Genomic DNA, 24389 nt, shown 5'->3' on the forward strand with positions numbered 1-24389 from the left:
TCTATCTATCTAATCGTAAAGATGATCGTGTGCTGAGAAAAAGCTAACAGGATCACTTTCTCTGACCAACGTATCTGTCAATTTCACGTGTGCCATACGACTGAACTAATCATTACATTACATTACCTAATATTGACAATATAACAACAACAAAATCAAAGAGGTTCCATGGCTCCTTGAAATAGTGGTAACGCAGAGCGAAGATCTTCATGAGACACTCGCTGGTGAATATCACAATGAATATCATGTTCAGATAGTCTAGAACATCGCTGAAAGTCTGGGTCTGTTGATAATGGTCCAACGTCATCGTAAGCATGTTCAGCCCGATGAACAACATGATTATCATATCGAACTTTTTGTCCGTCACTATTTCAAACACTATCGCCTGCGGCCTCCACTAAAAAACAGAAATATTTCATTAATTTCATTATTCTATGGAAGGTGGGCAAATATTGATCTACGTTCGATTTAGGATCACCTATGATTATTGTACTAATTAATACGTATTGGGCTAACTTTGGTGCGTTTTGTTCTCTCAAACTTGTTCTATTCTTCATTTTCTAATTTCTAGGTTAGGAAATTTATAAACCACAGAAATTTGTTAGAAACTCAAGGTGGTGTGTGGATAACTATTTCACTGATAATTTAATGATTAGGAGATATTTTACAAAACTGAGTTTGAGTGATTAATAATTACAGTATTCAAAATACTATACGTGATACTAAACGTGATACTAATTTAGCAATATTTAGTTGCAAAATTCTAATTACTTAGGAACTGTCGCATATAATTGATTCTCTGGTAATTATTTAGTAAATGATTAATTTTTACCGAGTTATCTCTAAAATAATAAATAGACCTTACTCTTGGGCGTGGAATGGCCTTGAGTGGTTTCTTGCTGCCCATCTTTTTCATAGCGTTATAATATTTCTTCTGATCTTCTGTCATGAACATTTCAAGGGAACCTCCGGCCTTCTTCTTTTGCTCGTTAAAGTTGTCGATGATCACACCAATGAATAGATTAAGGGTAAAAAACGATCCGAATATAATGAAGAATACAAAATAGAAATACATGTAGATGTTCGTTTCACGAATTGGTTGTTTGTTGAGCTATAAACAGAATTTCATATTTTAACAATACTGATTAATCATTTTATTCTAACCAAATACTAACTTTCATTTTAACCATGTTAATTTTCATCAATTATTTATTCTGATCAATTACTTTGATTTTGACTAATTATTTTAATTCAAATCAATGTTCAATTGATTAGATCAAGTCTGATTAATTATTTTGATTTTGATCAATCATTGATCCTAATCAATTATTAATTTTGATTAACTATTTTGACTTTGATCAATTATTGGTCCTAATCGATTATTAACTCTGATCAATTATTTTAATTTTGACCAATCATTGATTCTGATCAATTATTCTCTTTTTGACTAATTATTTTAATTCAGATCAAACATGGAGTTTGATCAATTATTTTGATTTTGATCGATCATTAATCCTAATCAATTATTAATTTTGATTTTGATCAATTATTGATCCTGATCAGTTATTAATTCTGATCAATTATTTTAATTTTAGTCAATCATTGATCCTGATCAATTATTAATTCTGAACAATTATTCTCATTTTGACTAATTATTTTAATACAGATCAATCATGGAGTCTAATCAATTATTTTGATTTTAATGAATCATTGATCTTAATCAATTATTAATTCTGAACAATTATTCTCATTTTGACTAATTATTTTAATACAGATCAATCATGGAGTCTGAATTATTTTGATTTTAATGAATCATTGATCTTAATCAATTATTAAATCTGATCAACCATTTTGAATTTAATCATTTTCACATTAATCATCAATTCTAATCAGTTATTAATTCTGATCAAATACATATTCCGATTTTGATGAATTATTTTCATCCAAATTAATTATAAACCCTGGCTAACTATTTAAACCTTGATTTTCGGTGTAATTTTGAATACCCTCACCTCTCTGGAATCAATTGCGTCGTTCATGATCTGAATCCATCCTTTGAACGTGGCCACTTGGAACAAGCACAAATACGCTTTTCCTACGTGATCGAAATTCATCGGTGAATTCTCCCAGGTGTAATTCTCAGCCAGACAGGCATTTCTATCAGGGATTATTTCGTAGCTAAGTGTTGTTTTGTTTGCATCCACGCACTGCAACAACAATTTGCTTTCATTATTTTCCATATATACATAAATCTATTCATATCTTTCTCTTACTGCTTTATTCATTTTTATAATATCAATTTTGATACACCACACATAATGTCAATTTTTATAAACTAGAAATAATATCAATTTTAAAAGACTGTAAGTAAAATCAATTTGGGAAAACCATATATAGTACAAATTTTTATTGGCCAGCCATAATATTAATTTTAATAAACCATATGTAATATCAATTCTTATTGGCAATTCATAATATTAATTTTAATAAACGATATTATAGTATCAATTTTTATTGGCAATTCATAATATCAATTTTAATAAACCATATTGTAGTATCAATTTTTATTGGCAATTCATAATATCATTTTTAATAAACCATATTATACTATCAATTTTTATTGGCAATTCATAATATCATTTTTAATAAACCATATTATACTATCAATTTTCATTGACCATTCATAACATCAATTTTGATAAACCATATGTAACATCAATTTTCATTGGCCATACACAATATGAATTTTAATAGAAGATTTAAAAGTAACATTCTATAGGAACAAATATATACCTTGAAGTATTTGCCGGCAAAAAGCTGCACACCCATAATGGCGAAGATCAACCAGAAGATAAGACACACCAGTAACACGTTGAAAATGGATGGAATGGCTTGAACCAAAGCGTTGACGACTACCTGTTAGACAAACAACGTTATTAAAGTACCCAAAAATCATCCAACCCTTTCGATTTTTGTTTTTCTTTTGTGCTTGGATACGCGTTTCTATGCATCTCTACGCATCTCTATTGTCTACGCCGTGTGTTACTTGTATGTGCAATTTTAATTCCTAGATTTCTCTCTATATGCAACTGAATTGAAAGAAAAAATAATATTGCACGATGGAAACCAGAAATGTTGTATCAAGTTTAACATCGAGAGTTACAATTATTTTATTAAAGTAATTTCATTATTTATGATTCGATGAATTATTAATTTTCTGTACGTTCAATTAATAATTAATCCAATATGTAATTTTACAATAATACTTTACAATGATTTTTAAATACAGTTATTACAATTATTAAATAATTATGATTTAGTTATTAATTGAATAACTAAGACTTAATTATTAATTGAATAATTAAGATTTAATTATTACTTGAATAACCAATATTTAATAATTAGTCGAACGACTAAGATTTAATTTTCGATCGAATAACCAAAAATTACCAAATTGACAAAAATTAATAATAAAAAATATATCGATTACAACATTCCTGTTTCACTCTCACGATTTAATAACCACGAGAAATAACGAAAATTCGTTAATACTCCTCACGTTTTTCTATTTCTTGGAACAGTAAACCGAGGTGAACCTTGCATACTTACTCGCACCATTTCAAAAAGAATAAAAAGAAACGTGGACAGAGAGTCAGTGTTCTGCACAAATTCGACTCGAAATAGAACAAAAAGAAATAAATCTATTAGCCCGATCCGACATTGTGCGTACTGAACCTCGAGATATTTCGTGCGACAAAAATAAAGTAAAACATCAACAAGATGGTGTAGGTAAGCGAACGAAGCAGTTACGTGCAAAAATTTTCGGACAAATCGAAGCAAGCGAGTCACATGCGTTAATGAACGAGCAATAGCAGGCTGAATTATACACGTCGACAATTAAGCAGAAAGTTTATCTACTGGCTAAGATAGTTAGATAGGATAAGATAGTTTTCAGGGTGTGGGCATGACAGTAACTCTACGCCCAGTATCTCAGCGACCTTGTATTACAGTTATGTAGAAATCGTTTTAAAGTCTGTAATGAGACACAAACTGTTAATTAATCGTTCGATGTAACTGATGGTATCACTAGTGTGTGTGTATCGTGGGTGTTTATGGTTACGTTTGATATGTGGCGTAAATGGGGTTCTAACTTTGAGGGTAGATACTTGTGAAATTCATAAACTATGTCCTATTCTTATATTATATTTTTCTGGAGGAATTTATGCGATGTTCTTCAATCTTTTATTTTCAAATTTTTTAACTATTGTACTTTTAAGTTGTATGTCAATGAATGAATTGTTGATAAGTTAATAATTATACATATATTGTTATTGTGAAATTATTTGTGACATATAGCAATACATAACAAGGTCTCAATAATTGTATTAAATAAAAATTGTAGTTGTTTACTGACAAACTAACTGATTTGAGTAACACAAATTTCAGAAACTAAATCATAAACAATAATTTCTTTATTATTTTTAAATCAAGTTACTAATCTAATGATTGTCATTTTAATGTAAGTTAAAAATATACTTATATCAATAGATTTGAAGTGGATAATAAATAAACAATTATTTAAGATATGACATTAAAATATTTCTGACAAAATTTTGTACAAAATTCCTACAAATTAGAACTTGTTTATTTTCTACCTAAATTTAAAGAAAATTGTGAACAGTGAACTAAAAAAAATTGTTAAATAAAATGTTAATTAGGACATTTTTTATTTATTTCTTAAGTACTACCCATAAGTCTCAACCCTTTTTTTAACCACCTTGTATGAATGTATACTGGCTGTATTTAAAGATGAGGCACGTTGCTCGAAAATTAAGAATCGAGGTAGTATCTAACAAAAACTATAACTGCCATCCTTAAGTTTGATATTATATAGTGTAATTAATTAGAAGAATTCTATAATTGAAATAAATTTTGTGAATTATGTCAATTGAAAGATTTATGTAGAAATTTGGAATGAGATCTCTCTTGTGCAGGCGTTGAAATCACTGAATTTCTCAGTGACTGGAAGAAATGATCAATTTTCTAATTTTTGTATGAAATTTTGTCATTTCTTTTATGTGATAGATACTCGTCTTTCCGAGATATCTTGCAGAAAATATTTTTAAAATGTTATACATTTTTGTTGCAAAAATGTAATAATAATTGTTGCAAACAGATTTGTCAGTAATACATATTCTATTCTTCTGAAGTTTTAATATTTTCGTTGTAACACATATTATTAACAAATATTATTTCAAACCATATTTCAAACCAAAATGAGTACTTCATTCATTAATTACAATTATCTACTACATTTTAAACAAAGTGTGCTAAAATAAAATTTTCATATACTCATACAAATTTGCATATAGTAATTTTCAACTATTACATATATTTAATAAATTTCAACAATTTTCACTTGCAACTGCATCTACAGATAAAAAGATATTTATCACAAAAAAATGAATATCAACTTCAAAATTGTACTTATGGCCCACTAACAAATTATTCAGTATAATTTATTTATGAATACCAACGTATATAACATACATTATAAATTTGGAATAAAAATAGAATCTTTGAACCCAAACTTACGGACAGCAGAGTATGCGTGTCTTCTAAGGTGCATATCTCGCGAAAGTTGTTGATAAAGAACGAGTCTACGTGCCGTTCAAACATTCGCCATTTTAAGCTGAAGTGCATTCGCGATTGCCCTAAGTATGTTCACGTGCAAAAGGATTCGAGTCTCTGATACGATGAGGCCGAAGAGTTAACATCTTCACATTTATTTCAATATCCACTGTTTCTTTAAATATAAAACTCTGATCGGCCTCTTTGTCGAGTCTCGTGGAAAAATATACGATGCCGCCGTTTTTATTTAGAAAAATATTCTTTCTATTAATTTATTTTGTTATTTAAAGTAGATAGATATTCTTAATATTTCGACGGCACCGAGATTATCTATTATGTTGAAAACGTGAACGAATGATCGTTGGTAAAGTTAGGCAATTTTTATATTTAGATACACTGGTATTATTTATGCTGCTTATCTATTAAGACGGTCTTCTGAGAAGCTCAGCACGTGATATCGCGTGGTACAGTTAACGCTTATGACTGAACACGCGATATCGAGTGATCGACACATGATTCATACATATGCAACTATTAATACGATTGAAATCATAATATAGAAAATTCCTGTTCACTTGCCATAGTAATTAATTATTATTCTAACAATTTTAGATAATACACCAATGTGAAATTTATATTCGAATTAAAAATTATACATTCATCTCCAATTAGAAAATTATGTAACAAATACAGTTTAACTCCAGTTAAAGGAAATTTAATTTTGTATTAAATGTTCATTAAATTAAATAGGAAACCTAATTAAGTACTTGAAAGGTCCAATTAAAAGGCTGCTGATTTGCAGAATTTTACAAATTTTGTTTCGACAAATATAATAATGTAACATAAATAAATGCAACAGTTTACGTTGCATATTAACAAGGGGTTGAATGAATTAAAACGAACGAGGGGTTGAAAGGGACTTTTTTCTGAAAAATATTTAAGCACCGAGCAATCGACCAATCAGGGTAAAATTATATTTTGTGAAGACAATAATGCCCAACTTGAGCGATCGATTCGTTCAGAAACTCGTTCACTTGGTAACTCTAACAAGAATAATAATCGTTTCGACGGGAATGGAAGAGAGTACATAATTGGCAAGGTCCGCTGAGACGGTGGGCTACATACCCTCATTCCCTGCATTCTAGACATCGCCCTGAGTGGCCTTAGGGCCCTTAGGGTCCTCATTGTTTTGAAGGCTTGGATCCCGCCAGCGCCACAGAGCGACGCTACGAAGTTAATGAGTGACACCTGCGAGCGAGAAACGAGAGCGAATCACAGCAACAGGTTGACAAAACTACTCCCAAATAACGATCATATTATCGTCTCCAAACTCCCAAATCAGGAAAAAGATAGATATAGAAATAGAAATACAGAGATAGTTCAAAAAGACAGGTAAGGAAGAGACAGGTAACTGGGTAAACAGATCGTTCCTTCGATTGTCAATTTTTCAGTCTTTTTTTTCGAAGTTCCTGTATAATAACGATAAGTTGTCCCATCTGTGAAGAGCTTTTAGATTTATACATTTATAATATAGTGTATAATACACATCGTAATTACGGTACAACAGATAATAATCAGAGCAGGGGACGAAGACATTGATAGAAATCAGGTATGGCACATGTAGCGGTTCACAGTGAACAGAAATGTACATCACGCGATGCTCTGTTTGCGTATAATTACGTTTTCTAATCGCGTTATTGCATGTTTTAATATCTTTTATGAGCGTGGGATTCGATGTGCGATATTATCTGATTGATTATGTATACGCGGCCATTTTGTGTACCGCACGCTTAATGGCTTCATAGTTCACGGAAAGTTCGTTGAAAATTCTTTTAGGACTCTATGCACGGAACTATGTGAGTGTCTATAAAATTTATAAATACATGTAATTATACGTTAATATATACATAATTAATTGTACATATGTAACTACGTTTGGTCCTACAATTTTAAAACACAACCTCACAAATCTTTGTCAGTCTCAGAAATATTAATCAAAACTTCACTTTATAATAAAAATTATACAAAATAGTTTCGTCTATGTATAAAATCATTTATCTATATTATTGTTTATATTTATGTCTGTATAATTGTCTATATTTCTATCTGTCTAATTTATATGTATGTCTGCATAATTTATGTGTATGATATTTATATGTATAATCTTATAAATCACATAATCAAATAATCATATGTATAATCATGTAATATATTGAACTATGTTATAGTAGATAGTATTTGAATTGTTTCGGGAAATGTTTGGTATAATTATACGCATACAGGCACGTTCACTTGACAATGCAGAGAACAATATGGCTGGACAAGAATCATTATCAGTTACGAGCATGATTTTCGGCTCCGCCCTGAAACAGATGAAAAAGGTTCGTCATACTTGCTATAGCAACGCACTAGGCACAAGTTTTAATTCAATTAAATTCTCATTTTATGCATTTTTCATTTTTTTTAAGTCTTCATTTCTTGTTAATATTAGCTAGGATAAAAATAAAAGCTTCTTTTTTGGTGTCCCTTATCTTCCATATTATTTCATTTCATTTCTGTTTGTAAGTGATAAATGAAATTAAAAATGATTCACATAATCTTGAAAAATATTACCAATAAAAAGTCCCTAGTGTAATTGTTTTAAAATGTAACTTCGCTTAGTTTGCAGATAAAATAATAAATATAACTTATTCTTCTTAATGATTTTAATTTGTTTGACAATTTTGTTGATTATTCCTATGAGTCCCGCCAGTTTGTGAACACGACAAAATGGCCACCATACCACATCAAGGTTGAATAGAATAACAGTAGGTCCCATAAATCTTGAATAATTATAAAAACATCCAGTAAAGAATATTGAGTTTCAAAATTTCTAAAGTCATTGTGGACATCATAATATTAATTAATATTCATAAAACTGATGATACCACAGTGCGTTACTATTAAGAATCAAGATCCTGATGAACATGTCCCAATTTTATACAACGTACACTTGGGTGCAATATATTTAGGCTTCTTTTGGATAAAAATGCATGTTAGGGAAGATATTCAAATTTTGAAAAATTTGGTAACTTAAGGATTTGGGAATTTAGGGATTTGAGTGACAGGGATTTGAGGATTTGGGATTTTGGGTATATAGGAAATTGGGAATATAGCAATTCGGGAATGTGAGATCTGGGGAATATCGAAATTTGGGAATGCAGGAATTGGGGAATGTGGTAATTGGGGAATGTGGGAATTGGGGAATGTGGGAATTGGGGAATGTGGGAATTGGGGAATGTGGGAATTGGGGAATGTGGGAATTGGGGAATGTGGGAATTGGGGAATGTGGGAATTGGGGAATGAGGGAATTGGGGAATGTGGGAATTGGGGAATGTGAGAATTGGGGAATGTGGGAGTGGGGGAATGTGGGAGTTGGGGAATGTGGGAATTGGGGAATGTAGGAATTGGGGAATGTAGAAAGTGGGGAATGTGGGAATTGGGGAATGTGGGAATTGGGGAATGTGGGAATTGGGTAATGTGGGAATTGGGGAATGTGGGAATTGGGGAATGTGGGAGTTGGGGAATGTGGGAATTGGGGAATATGGGAATTGGAGAATGTAGAAAGTGGGGAATGTGGGAATTAGGGAATATAGAAATTTGAACAAATATATAGATTAGGAAATAAAGAAATTTGAGAATATAGAAATTTGGGAATACATGAATTTGGAAATATAGGAATATAGCAATGCAGAGAATTTAAAACCTCACAAAACTTCCTAAGAATTTAAAACCTCACAACACCCAAAACTCCGTAATAAAAACTATCTAACATTAAAAGATCTCCAAAAAGAACCTAACCTAATCCTCCTCCCTCCCCAACACCAGTACCCAAAAGAAACCTACGTTGCACCCAAGTGCACAGCATCAGTACATAATACACACGCTTACATTTACACACAAGGAAGATTGTACGTTACACACAAAGCATATAATATGTATATAATATATATAATGTTCATATATATATATGTATATAGTTCAGATGTATAGATACACCGTACTTTGCACAACGATCACTGTGCCAAAAAAGATTATTAGGAAAGGCGTACATAGGCGGTAGCTAGTACGACAAAAAACTCCAATATCAGTGCAGACACCGAGTAGATACGCCAATGTACCTCTGCACACCGGAAAGCACATCACACAGTACAGGTTACAATCACTGTAGCGAGATCATGTTCCTCGTCATACTCATTTTTTCCCTCGGTTTTCATTTATTGTTCCCTTTTAATTTTCTCTCCTATATACTTGTTCTAAACACCGATATTTCTTTGCAAATTTGACGGATAAGTTTATTCATATTTAGGTGACATTTTTTCTAAAATTGACATCAAATTTAAATTAACATCAAACAGACATTAATATTTAATTAACATTTGTGTCAAATGGACGTCAATATTAAGATTGACATCTTTTTCAAGTAATCAGTGTTAAATTGTTTGATATATTTTTTTAAGTATGTTTGAAGAGTTCAGTTGGGTTATGTAGATTTGACAAAATTGAGGGATACTGAGAATACTTTTGTATTGTGTTTGGATCATATCTGGAATCTAAATCATGGGTAAATTTTATCTGAATTATATGTGAATCATGTCTGAATCATATCTGAATCATATCTGAATCATATCTGAATCATATCTGAATCATATCTGAACTATATCTGAATCACATCCAGATCATATCTAAATCATGCCCAAATCATACCTAAATCATATCCAAGTCATACAATTATAGTAAACAAATCATTGAAGCTTACTTCAATTTTTGTAAATCTAAATTCAATTGTTTGTATTAATAATCCAACATAATTGAGTCAATAATGGGGTCTAAAAAGAAATATTGGGAGAATAACCTAAACTTAGAAACCCAAAGAAAGAAGTCTGCAGCGCCATCTGGACACCACAGTTTATTATAACCTAATGGAGCAGTGTCTCAACAAATATTTAACATATATTACTCTACAATATTCTACAACAAACTTTTCAATTCGAAAAATTAACTTGAATGTAATATTTTAAACCAAAATCCATTTGCAGATTATGATTCTCTATGAGGCTTCAAAAATTTTAAAATTCTTATCCTATAATTTAACCTTGCAGTACATATGCAACTTTAATTTTAATTAGCTTTAATTAACTTATACAACTTTAATTTTGCAATCGTTAAGTAAACTTCAAATTTTCAAAAACGCAACCTATAATTTTACAAAATTCCATTTGCAGGTTATGATTCACTATGAGGCTTCAAAAATTCTAAAATATTTATCCTACAATGTAATCTTGCAGTACATGTACAACTTTAACTTTAACTAGCTTTAACTAACTTATACAGCTTTAATCTTGCAATTGTTAAGTAACCTTCAAATTTTCAAAAAGAGTCTATAATTTTACAAAATTATTTTCAGTATCCCTCATGAAATTTTGAGTGAATGATTGTTCGAATGTAAGGTGAATTAAAACCGTCAGATTTGCAGAATCGGCCAAGTCGGCATCACCGTATATTAGGTTGTTTCTTTCATTTCTTCTGGTGGACCTATGGACTTACTCTCATGCCCTCCCATCGTGAAACGGCTCGTAAAGGCCTCAAGGCCCTCAGTGTTCTCATGGAACGGAAGGCCGGGATGTCGGCAGCACCGGCCCAGATTGCACCCAAGTTGATCAGTGAGAGCTATTATCATCAAATATCGATCAGATGGAACGTGAAATATCCTGGTCATCGTGATTAATACGTATTGGCGATTGATTAACAGAGATATCCATCTGGATCCACGTTGAGCTCCAACATTGCAAACAGACTTTTAGGCACAAGTAGGACGGGGGGAGACGAAGGAACTTCAGTGAAAATAGATGGAGCAAGACTTTTTCTTTATGAACAAGTTTACAAAATTATCAACTTTAGCAGGTTACTCGTATCTTGATCAAATGTCTATTTTTAAAGACGTTTATACACGTGCACGAAATTATTTAGTTGTAAACTTGTTGATGGCTGCAGTGTAAACTAGATTAGAAACACATCATATGAATACTTGTATTCTAAGAATCGTGTGTGTAATCAACCATCTTGTTTGGGTATACATTCGTGATTTTGCTAACACTTTCTGTTTCGAAGAAAGAGATTACACACAGTTCTAGGTGGAACATTACAGAGGGAGGGTTCTGCGAATACAACTTACCATGACGATGATGAAATCGAGCCAGCACCAAGCGTTCGTGAAGTACTTTTTGAAGCCAAGAGCCAACCATTTGATTAACATTTCGATGAAGAAAATCACAGTAAATATTCGGTCCATGTAATACAAGATATCTTGCAGAATGGGTCGTTGTTGAAGATGCACATCTTCCAAGGCCTGTAATTATTGTTGTAGGCTTTTACATTCCGTTTCGGGCGATATTGGTGTAACTAGGGGCATTTTTATAGTCAATGTGGATTTATTCGCTTGTATTTTATGATTAATGTATAGGGAGATTTGCAAAGTTCATTTTTGAATTTTCAAGCTTGTAAGTTGCTGAATTTTTAAATTTCTGAATTTGTATGCGCATGGAAATTGGAAGTTTTTGGAAGTTCTAGGTTTTGGAATTTCTACATTTTCGAATTTCTATATTTTCAAATTCCAAAATATCCAAATTCCAAGATTTTCAAATTCCAAGATTTCCAAATTCCAAGATTTCCAAATTCCAAGATTTCCAAATTCCAAGATTTCCAAATTCCAAGATTTCCAAATTCCAAGATATCCAAATTCCAAGATTTCCAAATTCCAAAATATCCAAATTCCAAGATTTCCAAATTCCAAAATATCCAACTTCCAAAATATCCAACTTCCAAAATATCCAAATTCCAAAATATCCAAATTCCAAGATATCCAAATTCCAAGATTCCCAAATTTCCAAATTCCAAAATTTCCAAATTTCCAAATTCCCAAATTCCCAAATTCCCAAATTCCCAAATTCCCAAATTCCCAAATTCCCAAATTCCCAAATTCCCAAATTCCCAAATTCCCAAATTCCTAAATTTCCAATTTCCAAAATTCCCAAATTCCCAAATTCCTATATTTCCAATTTCCAAAATTACTAATCTCTCAAATTCCCAATTTCTTAATCCCTCAAACTCTCAATGTCCCAAACACCTAAATCCCCAATTCAAAAACATCAACATTCAAAAATTCCCCAAATCCACTTATCCTGCCGAATATTCTCAAATAAATCCCTAGAGTTATCCACATAAATCCCTAGTTACCCCACCTTTTCCGAATTGCACAAAAATTCCAGTCTAGAAGTTTTAAAACGATCATCTATCAAAACATCAACATAAACATCCCAGCGCCATTTGCAATTCCTCAGCGCTATTTGCAATTCAGCGCTATCTACATTGCATTTAAAGACACATCACCCTTTAATGAAACGCAATAATTCGTTTAATGTAATTTCACTTTTAAACATCCCAGACTGGAATTTTTAAAATATATATCAAAATAGAAAATAATGTATACTTACGAGAGCCATACTACTCAAAAGAATCATCAAAATGACGGCAGTCTCAAAATACTTGTTCTCGATTAGTTGGAAGGTCTTCAGTCTCAAGTTCGCCCAACCCTGCCAAAATGGAGCATCGTCGTCGCCAGCTAAGAACGGGAACTTTTTGTAACAATTTTCTGGACAACAATCAGCTGGATAATCAGGCTCGATGGGATCTTCATCAGCTTGAATAATGGCGTCCCCTAATTCGCCATCTCCTCCTTCTCCTTCTTCGCCTTCGTCTCCGTCATCCCCAAGATCTTCAAAATAGAGTTTCGTTTAAGTTATTGTGTCGTTATTAGGTATTTAATAAAATATTCGAATTACATATTTGTATTATAGTAAATTGTATAATAAGATATTTTTATAATAAATATATCAAGTACCTAATTCAATAATTGTATAATTCAGATATGTAACTGGTTTTTAAGTTTGTAATTTAGACATTTAAATATATGTTTCATGTCTTATTTAGTTATTTAAGTGTCTAATCGTCCCATATCTAATTTAGTTATTTAAGTACTTAATCGTATTATATCCAATTTATACAGGGTATCTCATAACTAGTGTAGGTCCCTGAAATGGGGGGTAGCTAACATGATTCTGAATAAGATTTCCCTTTTCAAAAATGGCGTTCGAAGCTTCGTTTTCAAATTATTAAGGAAAAACACGCGAGAGTGAAAGCTTTGAGCCTAGCGCGAATGTGATCAAGCGCCTGATCAAACGTCGGACAGTTTAAACGCTTAATAAAAAATGTCAAATGTCCCTTATGTCAAATCTCAGTAAAATAATAAACAGAACAATTACAAATAATGTTTACTTATTCATTTAGCTTACTTATATTCTTGTAAGTTTACTTCTTGTAAGTATATTTAGTGTAATTCTTGTAAGTATATTTAGATTATTTAGTACCTAATTTATCTACTTAAACACATACATTGTCAACTACCTAATTTTAGCAATAAACAGCCCCAAATTAAATATGCATTCAGTGCATCATAATAAATGATTTTCAAAAATGTCTGTACCTTCATCTTGTTCTAGGTCTTCCTTACTCGCATCCTTCTTTTCCTCCCCGTCCAACAACTTCATACTACCCTTATGACTTTCATCCTTGAATGCTCTGTTCTTATGGCTGCCATACGATTTGTTACTGTAACATTTGTTTCAAACATTACGATTACCATAACATCAAATATTTATTTTTAAATGATTGTCACAGATATTCACCTGATTGTGTCATCCTCGTTCTGATTAATATAATCGTTGTCCAATCTATAGTCACGGTGGTTGATTGAATTTGCTATAACCTTGCTGTTGTTCAGGCACAGTTTACCCTTCTTCAATTTATTCTTTAGATCTCCTTTGAGCAATAAAATATCCGTCTCATTATAATTTATTAAGGTTGATTTTATTCAATAATATTGATTTACTGACAGTCACATTTTATTTCTTTTTATATTTAAAAAATTCTCTAAAATAATGTTTCAAAATGTATTTACAAAAAATTGTACATATTTTTTTTATATTTTTAATGCGATACTGATACTTGTATTCGTCTCTGGCTGGATCTGTGTTGATATGAGATTTTAATGCAATTTTTGAAAAGTGGATTGTAAAGGGCCTTTTAATAAATAAAGTATTTGATCAATAAAGGGTGCTTTAGTAAAGGGTATTTGATAAGTGAAGGATGTTTCAATAAAGGGCATTTAATGAAGCGTTTTAAAAAAAAACGTATTCAATAAACAATTTTAAATGTCTTTTAATAAATTTTTAAAAATTTGTTTAATAAAAATACATTGTTAATAAAAAAAACATAGGGTGTTTTAATAAAGTGTATATAATAAACAAAGACTGCATAAGTAAATGGTATTTAACACATTGACTGCCACTGAAGAAGTTGAAAATTTAATTAGCTAACATTTTTATTTTTAACAAACCATTTTCACTAAATAGTTAATATGAGTATTTTCAATAACTGAACAAATTTTAAAAAATATAGATGATAGTATGAGAAATTTAACGTAGCAGTGAAAGTGTCAATAAATAAAGAATAACTTATACCACATTTTCAGAATAAATTTCCAAAAATTATCACTAAAAAGGAGAATTTCAGAAATTATCTAATTTCATGATAAAACGAATTGAAGTTATACATGAATAATTATAATATGAATGAAATCACTACCTGAGTAAGGGTTGAAAAAGGGTTTCAAGAATAAAATTCGGGTGAAATGAAACGAACGAACGATACGGAATATTTCGATTTATATCGACACGCTTACCATGAATAGTAAATTCCATTCCATCCCCAATAGCAACTTCCAGTTGATTCAGCTCCTTGGCACTCTTTTTATCCCTATATGCATCGAGCTCTCCATCTGCAAGATCTAGGTCCCCATCCCGATCAATTCCATCTGCACAGTCATATAAAATCTCTAACCCGCCCTTATCAGAATAGATTTGTCAAAAAATATGTCTGTATAAATTCAACGTTGCCAGAAGTTTCATCCACAATTTGATTCTATGATCTTCGACGATCTGCAAGTTTTCTTTCAACAACGTAGACCTACGTTGTTCCTTTCTTTTGTTATTATTTTTTTTTTGTTTTTTTTTTTTGTTTGATAATAATATTATCTTCTTTTGTGTTTCATGCAGTAATTTAACTAGTTCGAAATAGCCTAGTCTAGTCTAATCGACGATTTAACAAGTGTGACTAATTGTTTGCGCGATACATGGTGGATTATGAGCATTGGCGTAACTAGAATGTTTGTGTACAGGGTGGAATAGAGATTTTGGGGATTTTGAGAATTGGGATTTGAGTGGTTTGGAATTTGGGGATTAAGGGACTTAGAGATTTGGGTGGTTTGGAATTTGGGGATTAAGGGATTTAGGGATTTGGGTGATTTGGAATTTGGGGATTAAGGGATTTAGGGATTTGGGGATTTGGGGATTTGGGGATTTGAGGATTTGAGGATTTGGGGATTTGGGGATTTGGGGATTTGGGGATTTGGGAATTTGAGGATTTGGGGATGTGGGGATTTAGGGATTTGGGAATTTTGAGACTTATGGATTTGGGGATTTAAAGATTTGGGGACTTAGGTATTTGGGGATTTAGGGATTTGGGGATTTGGGGATTTGGGGATTTGGGGATTTGGGGATTTGGGGATTTGGGGATTTGGGGATTTGGGGATTTGGGAATTTGAGGATTTAGGGATGTGGGGATTTAGGGACTTGGGAATTTGGAGACTTATGGATTTGGGGATTTAAGGATTTGGGGACTTAGGGATTTGGGGATTTAGGGATTTGGGGATTTGGGGATTTGGGGATTTGGGGATTTGGGGATTTGGGAATTTGAGGATTTGGGGATGTGGGGATTTAGGGGCTTGGGAATTTGGAGACTTATGGATTTGGGGATTTAAGGATTTGGGGACTTAGGGATTTGGGGATTTAGGGATTGGGGATTTGGGAATTTGGGGATTTGGGGATTTGGGGATGTTGAAAATAGCAAAAATAAATATACAAGTATGTCGGTAATTTGTCAATATGTCGGTAATAAAGTTTGTATATTTATCTACCAGCTATACGATACCGCTCGTTTAAACGAGACCCTCAAATGTTAAAATAAAATAATATCTGAAATATTAATTCTTCTCTGTTCTCATATCAATTACAAGATTGCATTCGCATATTAAGAGTTCTTGCTTAAAATTTCCTTCCTAGTTACAGTTTCATATTTTTAAAATAAATTTGTTCAAAGTTTCAATGGTGTTAGTTGTGTTATATTTATATTAAGTAGTTTTTCAATATCATATTTTAAAAACTATACTCCCATTTCCATTAGGGGATTTGGGGATTTGGGGATTTGGGGATTTGGGGATTTGGGGATTTGTGGTTTTGGGAATTTAGGGATTTAGGAATTTAGGGATTTGAAGATTTAGGGATTTGGGAATTTAGGGATGTGAGAACTTAGGAATTTGGGGACTTAGGGATTTGGGAATTTAGGGATGTGAGAACTTAGGAATTTGGGGACTCAGGGATTTGGCGATTTAGGGATTTGGGAAATTAGGGATTTGGAGATTTAGAAATTTGGAGCTATGGGGATTTGGTGATTTGAAGGTTTGGGAGTATGGGAATACGGGTATATGGGGATTTGGAAATTTGGGTATTTAAAGATTTGGGGAGTTTGGGATTTGTGGATTTGGAAATTTCAAGATTAGAAGATTCGGAAATTTTCCTATTAGAAAATTTGGACATTTGGAAGTTTTACAATTTTAAAATATAAAGATTTTCAAATTTAGAGATTTGGAATGTAGGAATTTGGGAACTTTGGGGATGAAATTAAGGTATTGGGAAATGTGGAAGATTGAAAATTTATAAATATGATGATTTAAATATTTTGAAATTGGTGAATTTGAATTTTTGGAAATTGAAGCAGGTAAAAATTTGCAAATTTAGAAATTTGGGTTTTTGAAAATATTAAAATTCACAGATTTTAAGGCATGATACATAGCAGTTTGAAAATTGTAAAGGTTGGAAAATATGAAAATTTGAGAATTTAACAATTTGACAATTTGACAATTTAATAATTTGATAATTTTATAATTTGGCAACTTCTCAATTTTACAATTTGATAGTTTAACAATTGTCGGATTTGGGAATTTGGGTACTCAAGAATTTGGAAATTTAGAAATTAAGAAATTTTACAATTTTCTAATTCAAAACCTTAGACAATCAGAAATTTGATTATTTAAAAACTACAAATTGAAAAAATCAAAAAACACACAGAATAGAAATTTAAAAATACCAAAAATGAAAAATATACAAATTTCTAAATTTCCAATATGGGAAATGTAATCCAACCCTAGCACCTAGTTACACCAATGACTATGCCGTATAATCACTTGATTTTTGTGTCAGATCATTCGGAAAGTTCATGCTTTTCTCAACACATCTTCCACTATATCAAAAACAAATTTTTAATATAAATTTTCTCCAAACTGTAATACAAACTTATTCCACTAAACAGTAATAAAAATGTACTCCATTAAACAATAATAAAAATATATTTCATCTAAAATGAAAAATTATTTAAATACAAAATAATAAAACACGAACTTTCCGAACGACTGCTGGTGTAAGTACATATTGTATAGCATCATTGTAAAAATAAACATTGTGCACGTTCGACTAAACGATATAAATCCAGATGTACCGGCGTGATATTTCAATCTACACTGAATATTATCCAATAGTATCGAAGCCATATTCGTTTCATCGAAGGACGAAACGATTGCTTTCTCCAAAATAATAGGCAAAGCAACGTATAATCGCCAGGCTAATCAACGAAGCAAAAATCAATCTAATCTTCCTGAATCAATCAATCGATCTCTTTCTGATCTGTACGACTTTCGTTCATAGAACATAGAAAAAGGAAAAAACCAAACAGCGAACCGATCAAAAATTCTGCGTTAAAAGAAAAAATCAAAAACGCCAGTCAACGTTTCGTATTCAAATAAAAATCTCAAATATAAGAAAAAACAATCGATATAAGTCAAAATTATAATTGATTTTTCGCTCTGCGTTTTTGTGTTAAAAATCTCGTCGCAACGAAACGAGAAATTTCGATCATTGACTGGCTGAAACGAAACGAGCGAACGGAAAAATCTGTTTCTTTTGTTTTCGTAAAAAAGTGAAAAGCAGAACCGAAAAACAGTGCCACGAACTACACAGCGCACACAGCAAGCGATCTGATTGGATATAAACCTTCTTTCCAACTGTTGGACGGTCCCTCACCTGGCGCCTGATCGGATATCTGATTGGTGAGTTTGGCTCGCATCATTTTAGCAAGATATAGGACATTTCGCTTGATCCATTTAACGAATCGTGCTATTCGATCGATCGCCTCCGCGATCTTGTTCGCGTCGTTGTCCTGTGTCGGCGCCGAAAGATTCGACGAACCGAAGTTGCTGAGTAACAAGGCCAAGAAGAGATTCAGCACCTGTTTTGTACGATATTTGTGGTTAATTACTGTGTTAAACTATTATTTTAGAGTGTGGAACTAAATAAAAATTCGATGGAACTAAATAAAAATTGATGGAAATAAAATAAGGAGGTGTGTATAGTTGACTCTCGTTATATTGCCGTTTGGAGGAGATCGAAGCTAGACGATCTCTTATGCACTCCTTATACGCATTATTGAGAATTTACAATGGCAAGATGGAGATGGGTGCAAGTTTTTCAGATTTTATAAATATTCTCATAATAATTTCTCAATTTTTGTAGTTACAATTTATGAATTTTAAGGGTTTTTTGCTTTGTGTTTGCAATTTTGGAATTTGTGAGTTTGGGTTAATAAGAGATTTGGAGTGGAGGCATATTTGAATTTTCAAGTTTGAGATACCGAGAATTTTGAAATTTAGGAATAATTGAATTTTAAGGTTTTGGATGAGAAAAGTTTTAGGATTAGGAATGTGTGAATTTTTGAATTTGAGATGGCAGGAATTTTGGGATTTTAAGGTTCAAATGATTAGGAATTTGTGACATCAAAAGTTTGGGAGTTTGGGAATTTGGGTAATGAGAAATTTTGGAATTTTGGAATTCAGGAATTCAGGAAAAATTCAGGAAGTCTAGAATTCAGGAATTCAGGAATTTAAGAATTTAGAAATTTAGACATTTAGGAATTTAGGAATTTAGGAATTTAGGAATTTAGGAATTTAGGAATTTAGGAATTTAGGAATTTAGGAATTTAGGAATTTAGGAATTTAGGAATTTAGGAATTTAGGAATTTAGGAATTTAGGAATTTAGGAATTTAGGAATTTAGGAATTTAGGAATTTAGGAATTTAGGAATTTAGGAATTTAGGAATTTAGGAATTAGGAATTTAAGAATTCAAGGATTCAAGGCTGCAGGAATGCATGGCCAAGAATTCAAGAATTCTTGATTTCAAGAATACAGGAATTCAGGGATTCAAGAATTCAAAAATGCAAAATGCAAAACTTCAAGAATTCCCGAATTCAAGTATGCAGAATGCAAGAATTCAAGAATGCAGAATGCAAAAATTCAAGAATTCACGAATTCACGAATTTAAGTATGTAGAATGCAAGAATTCAAGAATGCAAGAATGCAAAAATTCAGGAATTAAGGGAATTCAGGAATTCTAGAATTTAGGAATTGAGCAATACAGAATTGACTATACAGAAATTCATTAATTTAGAAATTTAAATTTAAAAATTTGCATTCTTCAAACTTTCAAATTTACAACTGTTACTACTCTGCATTGACAATACTATCACAACCCATCCATGGCAATATAACATGAATCAGCCATATTACAAGATTAAGTTTGTGCATATTAAATGATTATAATAATATCACTACCCTATACTACGTTACTATAAGACACCGCAATTAAGACAAACTCTATTTCATGATTCTAAATTTGAATGAGACTCAAATTTTATTTAAGATCTTCTCAGTACTACCCTAATAGATTACATTACCCTAATCTCTTAGGGTACTAATAGGGTAATAAATTAATACAAACAATACTACCCTAATCTATTTCTAAATAAAGTAATGCGAACATAAATGAATCCATATAAAAATAACCAAATTGATATTATAAATAGACTTACGTTTCTAAGTAGACTCAGATAAGTATACTTACAACCAGATTGCCGATGACAACGGTAGCCAGAAAGAACGGTATACAAGAAACATCGCCCACAAGCATACAATCCCACATAGACTCGATCCATTCTCCACATAACACTCGAAAAACGATCATGAACGAATGCATAAAATCGGTGAAGTTCCATCTGGGTAGCTCGCCGTCGGGAAAACGATCGACGTGGTCGGTATAGTTCTTGCCAAACAGTTGCATACCCATCACGGCGAAAATGAATATGATGATGCACAACACGAACGTCAGGTTACCTAACGCGCCCACCGTTCTGCCCATGATGGATATCAGCAGATTCAACGTAGGCCACGATTTTGCTAGTTTGAACACTCTTAGCTGAAATGTCAAATAGAAATTTGTTAGTACACTTGAATTTTTTGCTCTATTATAGCGTGACGCATCTGTGACGCACTCGTGATGCACTTGTGATGCACTCAAGACACTCATGACGCATTCAAGTCGCACTCGTGACGCACTCATGACGCATTCAAGTCGCACTCGTGATACACTCATGACGCATTTGTAACGCACTCGTGACACACTCATGACGCATTCAAGACGCACTCGTGACGCACTTGTAACACACTCATGATGCATTCAAGACACCCTAGTGACGCACTCGTGACGCATTCTAGATGCACTCGTAACGCATTCAAGACGCACTCGTGACGCACTCGTGACACACTCATGACGCATTTAAGACACACTCGTGACGCACTTGTGACATACTGATGACACACTCGTGACGCATTCAAGACATCCTAGTGACGCACTCGTGACGCATTCAAGATGCACTCGTGACACACTCATGACGCATTCAAGACGCATTCGTTACGCACTAGTGACACTCTTATGACGCATTGATGACGCACTCGTGACACTCTCATGACGCATTCATGACGCATTCAAGACGCACTCGTGACCCTCTCATGATACATTTATGATGCATTCATGACGCACTCAAGACGCACTCATGAGGCATTCAAGACGCATTCCAGACGGTTAGGTAGTTGTATTTAGCTGTACTTACCAATCTGAACGATCGTAACACGGAGAGACCTTGCACACCCTCTAACCCTAATTCCAGAAGCGAAAGAGCGACGATGATAAAATCGAAAATGTTCCATCCTTCTTGAAAGTAGTATTTAGGGCTTTTTGCTATCAGTTTCAACGTTGCTTCGATACCAAATGTTGCCGTGAAGAACTGAAATTTATAATTGTTTATGTGTATTAGGAATTATTGAAACGAAATACAGTAAATGAAAAATTAATAAAAGTAAATGCAAGAAATGAAAAATGAATGAAACAAGAAGTAAGAGTAAGTTGTAAGTTAATTTGACTTACATAGTTTCCGGTCTTGAGCACCCGTTCCATGTCCTTGTCCATATCGTGATGATCCAACGCCATGAAGAGTGTGTTAACGACGATACAAAGGGTGATGAACAATTCTACGAACGGATCGAACACCAAAAGAGACACGTATCTTTGAAATTCAAGCCACAACCAGCAACAGTCCCATACGCAGAACGTATCGATGCAACGTAACACGGCGGCCAACAGTTTATCCTTGAATGTCGGCCCTTCTTCGTCGTCGTCTGTCGGAAAGTAATAGGTCGAAACTGTAACGCGTGTTAGTAATTTTGTCTGGCACCACTCTTTTTGGGGAAAGAGGTTTTTTTTTATATTTTTGTCTCGGCTCGGCTCAAGCTTGCTCTTTGTTACTTTGTTCTTTCTCAGACCACAGATTATATATACGAACAGGCAGGCATGTGAACTATAGCAAACGAAAGAAGGACAGAAGAAATAAGAACTCATCGAGCCTTATTTACAATGCGAAAATTCGGTGATTAAGCTCATTCGATGCGGCGAAGGAGAAAGAAAAGGATGATCGAAGCTGTGTTCGGAAGCTTGCTCTAGAAAACTAAATGAACAGGAAGTAGCGATTATGCCCTTCGAGCTTCAGAGATCATTGCTGGCAGTCCAAATGCAATTAACCCTCAAATTGGTAGAAAATTAGATATTAGATATATTTCATTACACTAATACTATGGTTAATATTTTACTATTCTAGTATTTAGCTATTTAGGTTAATTTAAAACAGATTATTATAATCCTTAATTATTCAATTTTGTAAGGCTTTTTTGAATAGACTTGCAATTACATAGTAGCTCTACCACTTTGTCTGCCATTTTCTTTAGGTTATCTTCACAGTGCCTAATTACTAATTAAATTTTATTACAAATTACACAGCTATCACTATAAGTTACTTGTACAACCTTGAATTTAATTTTCAGCAAAGGTAATATAAGTTTTAGTTATTGTAATATTTTCTTGAACCATTTCTAATTAAATTATAGCACCTGCTCCTACGTCCGCCATTTTGTCTACATTAGCCTCATGCATACAGAACTAACCTTAATTCTAACTTATAAACTCTATTAATGTTTTAAATGTCTACACAATACTAATTTATTCAAACAGTTTTCAATAAAGAGCAAATTCTACCACCTGAGGGTTAACACAACACGAAAAGCGTCCTAAATCAATTTATCTACAGCTAAGACCCAAGCACGTTCAGTACACAACCAGGAAATAAATAAAGAAAACGAGAATAAAGAACAGATCCTTGAAGGTCAGTTGTACCTAAAATGGCCGCAGTAGCAACCTAAGATCGAAAGTGCGGCAGTGTTCGCGTGCGCATTTAACGTCGCCACTAATAAACCTCGTTTGGAAAAAGCTCTAATTCGCGTCCTCTAAACACTGATCGTCGAATAATTATGAATAATCCGGTAATGGTAATAAGCTTATCGATTTGTCTACTTTTTGACTGTGCAACGCAGGCAGAACGCGGCGGTGCCCTCGAAGCGTGTGCCCAGGGCCGATCCTCTTCAAGTAACCTGGGTACAAGTACACTTTAGGCCCCAAAATAATTTGTCCAACATAAAATTTAGGATTTATCAACGTTCTCAGAAGATACTAATAGCAAAAGAAAATTAATTAAAAAAGTAAAACAAATGTTAAAGTATTTATTTAAATAAGTACACATCTGTATTCTGGATCTGTTTGATCCACATTTGTCTTCCCATTCTTTTTTTCTTTTCAAAAAGTATATACAAATGGTAAGCCTTGTGTGTTGCACCCAGGTTGTGGCCGGCCCCGCGTGTGCCTTCTGTTAAAAAAACTGATGAGAAAATCAAAAAACTTCGCTGCAGTCGACGTCGACGATCGAAGAAATGGGAAGAGAAGCGGTCAATCCAGGCACGAAAGCCACCAGGATCGTGCAGCTGCAGCGAGGATATTAATCTGTGTCGTTATACAACAGGAAACAAACGCTGTTTCCCCAAAAAAACAACTACTACAAACTTTCGTCTCATATTTTCAATTCTCTATAATCCATCCAAGTGTTCGAGGGCTTACGCACTGCAATTATTCGTAGTATTTATTTATTTATTCGCTTAATTGGTCGTTACGGTATATCTATGTTTATCGGTTTCCGTTTGATGAATCTTAGACGTCGAGAT

The 24389-nt window shown here is 32.8% G+C and overlaps 1 protein-coding gene across 29 annotated transcripts in view; it reads right to left on the reverse strand.

Moving 5' to 3' along the window:
• Positions 1–24389, reverse strand: part of para (sodium voltage-gated channel paralytic) — a 98834-nt gene that overhangs the window by 10380 nt on the left and 64065 nt on the right. For 3 of the 29 annotated variants that reach the window (XM_076539866.1, XM_076539864.1, XM_076539855.1), the window contains 14 exons: positions 22213–22463; positions 21899–22072; positions 20854–21204; positions 18981–19185; positions 15470–15601; positions 14415–14544; positions 14213–14337; positions 13164–13444; positions 11846–12019; positions 6757–6879; positions 2794–2916; positions 2013–2207; positions 866–1111; positions 127–397 (listed from right to left, as the gene is read on the reverse strand). In XM_076539866.1, coding sequence (XP_076395981.1) covers positions 127–397; positions 866–1111; positions 2013–2207; positions 2794–2916; positions 6757–6879; positions 11846–12019; positions 13164–13444; positions 14213–14337; positions 14415–14544; positions 15470–15601; positions 18981–19185; positions 20854–21204; positions 21899–22072; positions 22213–22463 — 2781 coding nt within the window. Of the gene's footprint in view, positions 1–126; positions 398–865; positions 1112–2012; positions 2208–2793; positions 2917–6756; positions 6880–11217; positions 11341–11845; positions 12020–13163; positions 13445–14212; positions 14338–14414; positions 14548–15469; positions 15602–18950; positions 19186–20853; positions 21205–21898; positions 22073–22212; positions 22488–24389 lie in introns of all 29 variants that reach the window. The other 26 variants (XM_076539865.1, XM_076539858.1, XM_076539852.1 and 23 more) reach the window with 12 other exon arrangements.

Source organism: Megachile rotundata, chromosome 14 (assembly GCF_050947335.1).
Source record: "Megachile rotundata isolate GNS110a chromosome 14, iyMegRotu1, whole genome shotgun sequence".
Lineage (NCBI taxonomy): Eukaryota > Metazoa > Arthropoda > Insecta > Hymenoptera > Megachilidae > Megachile > Megachile rotundata.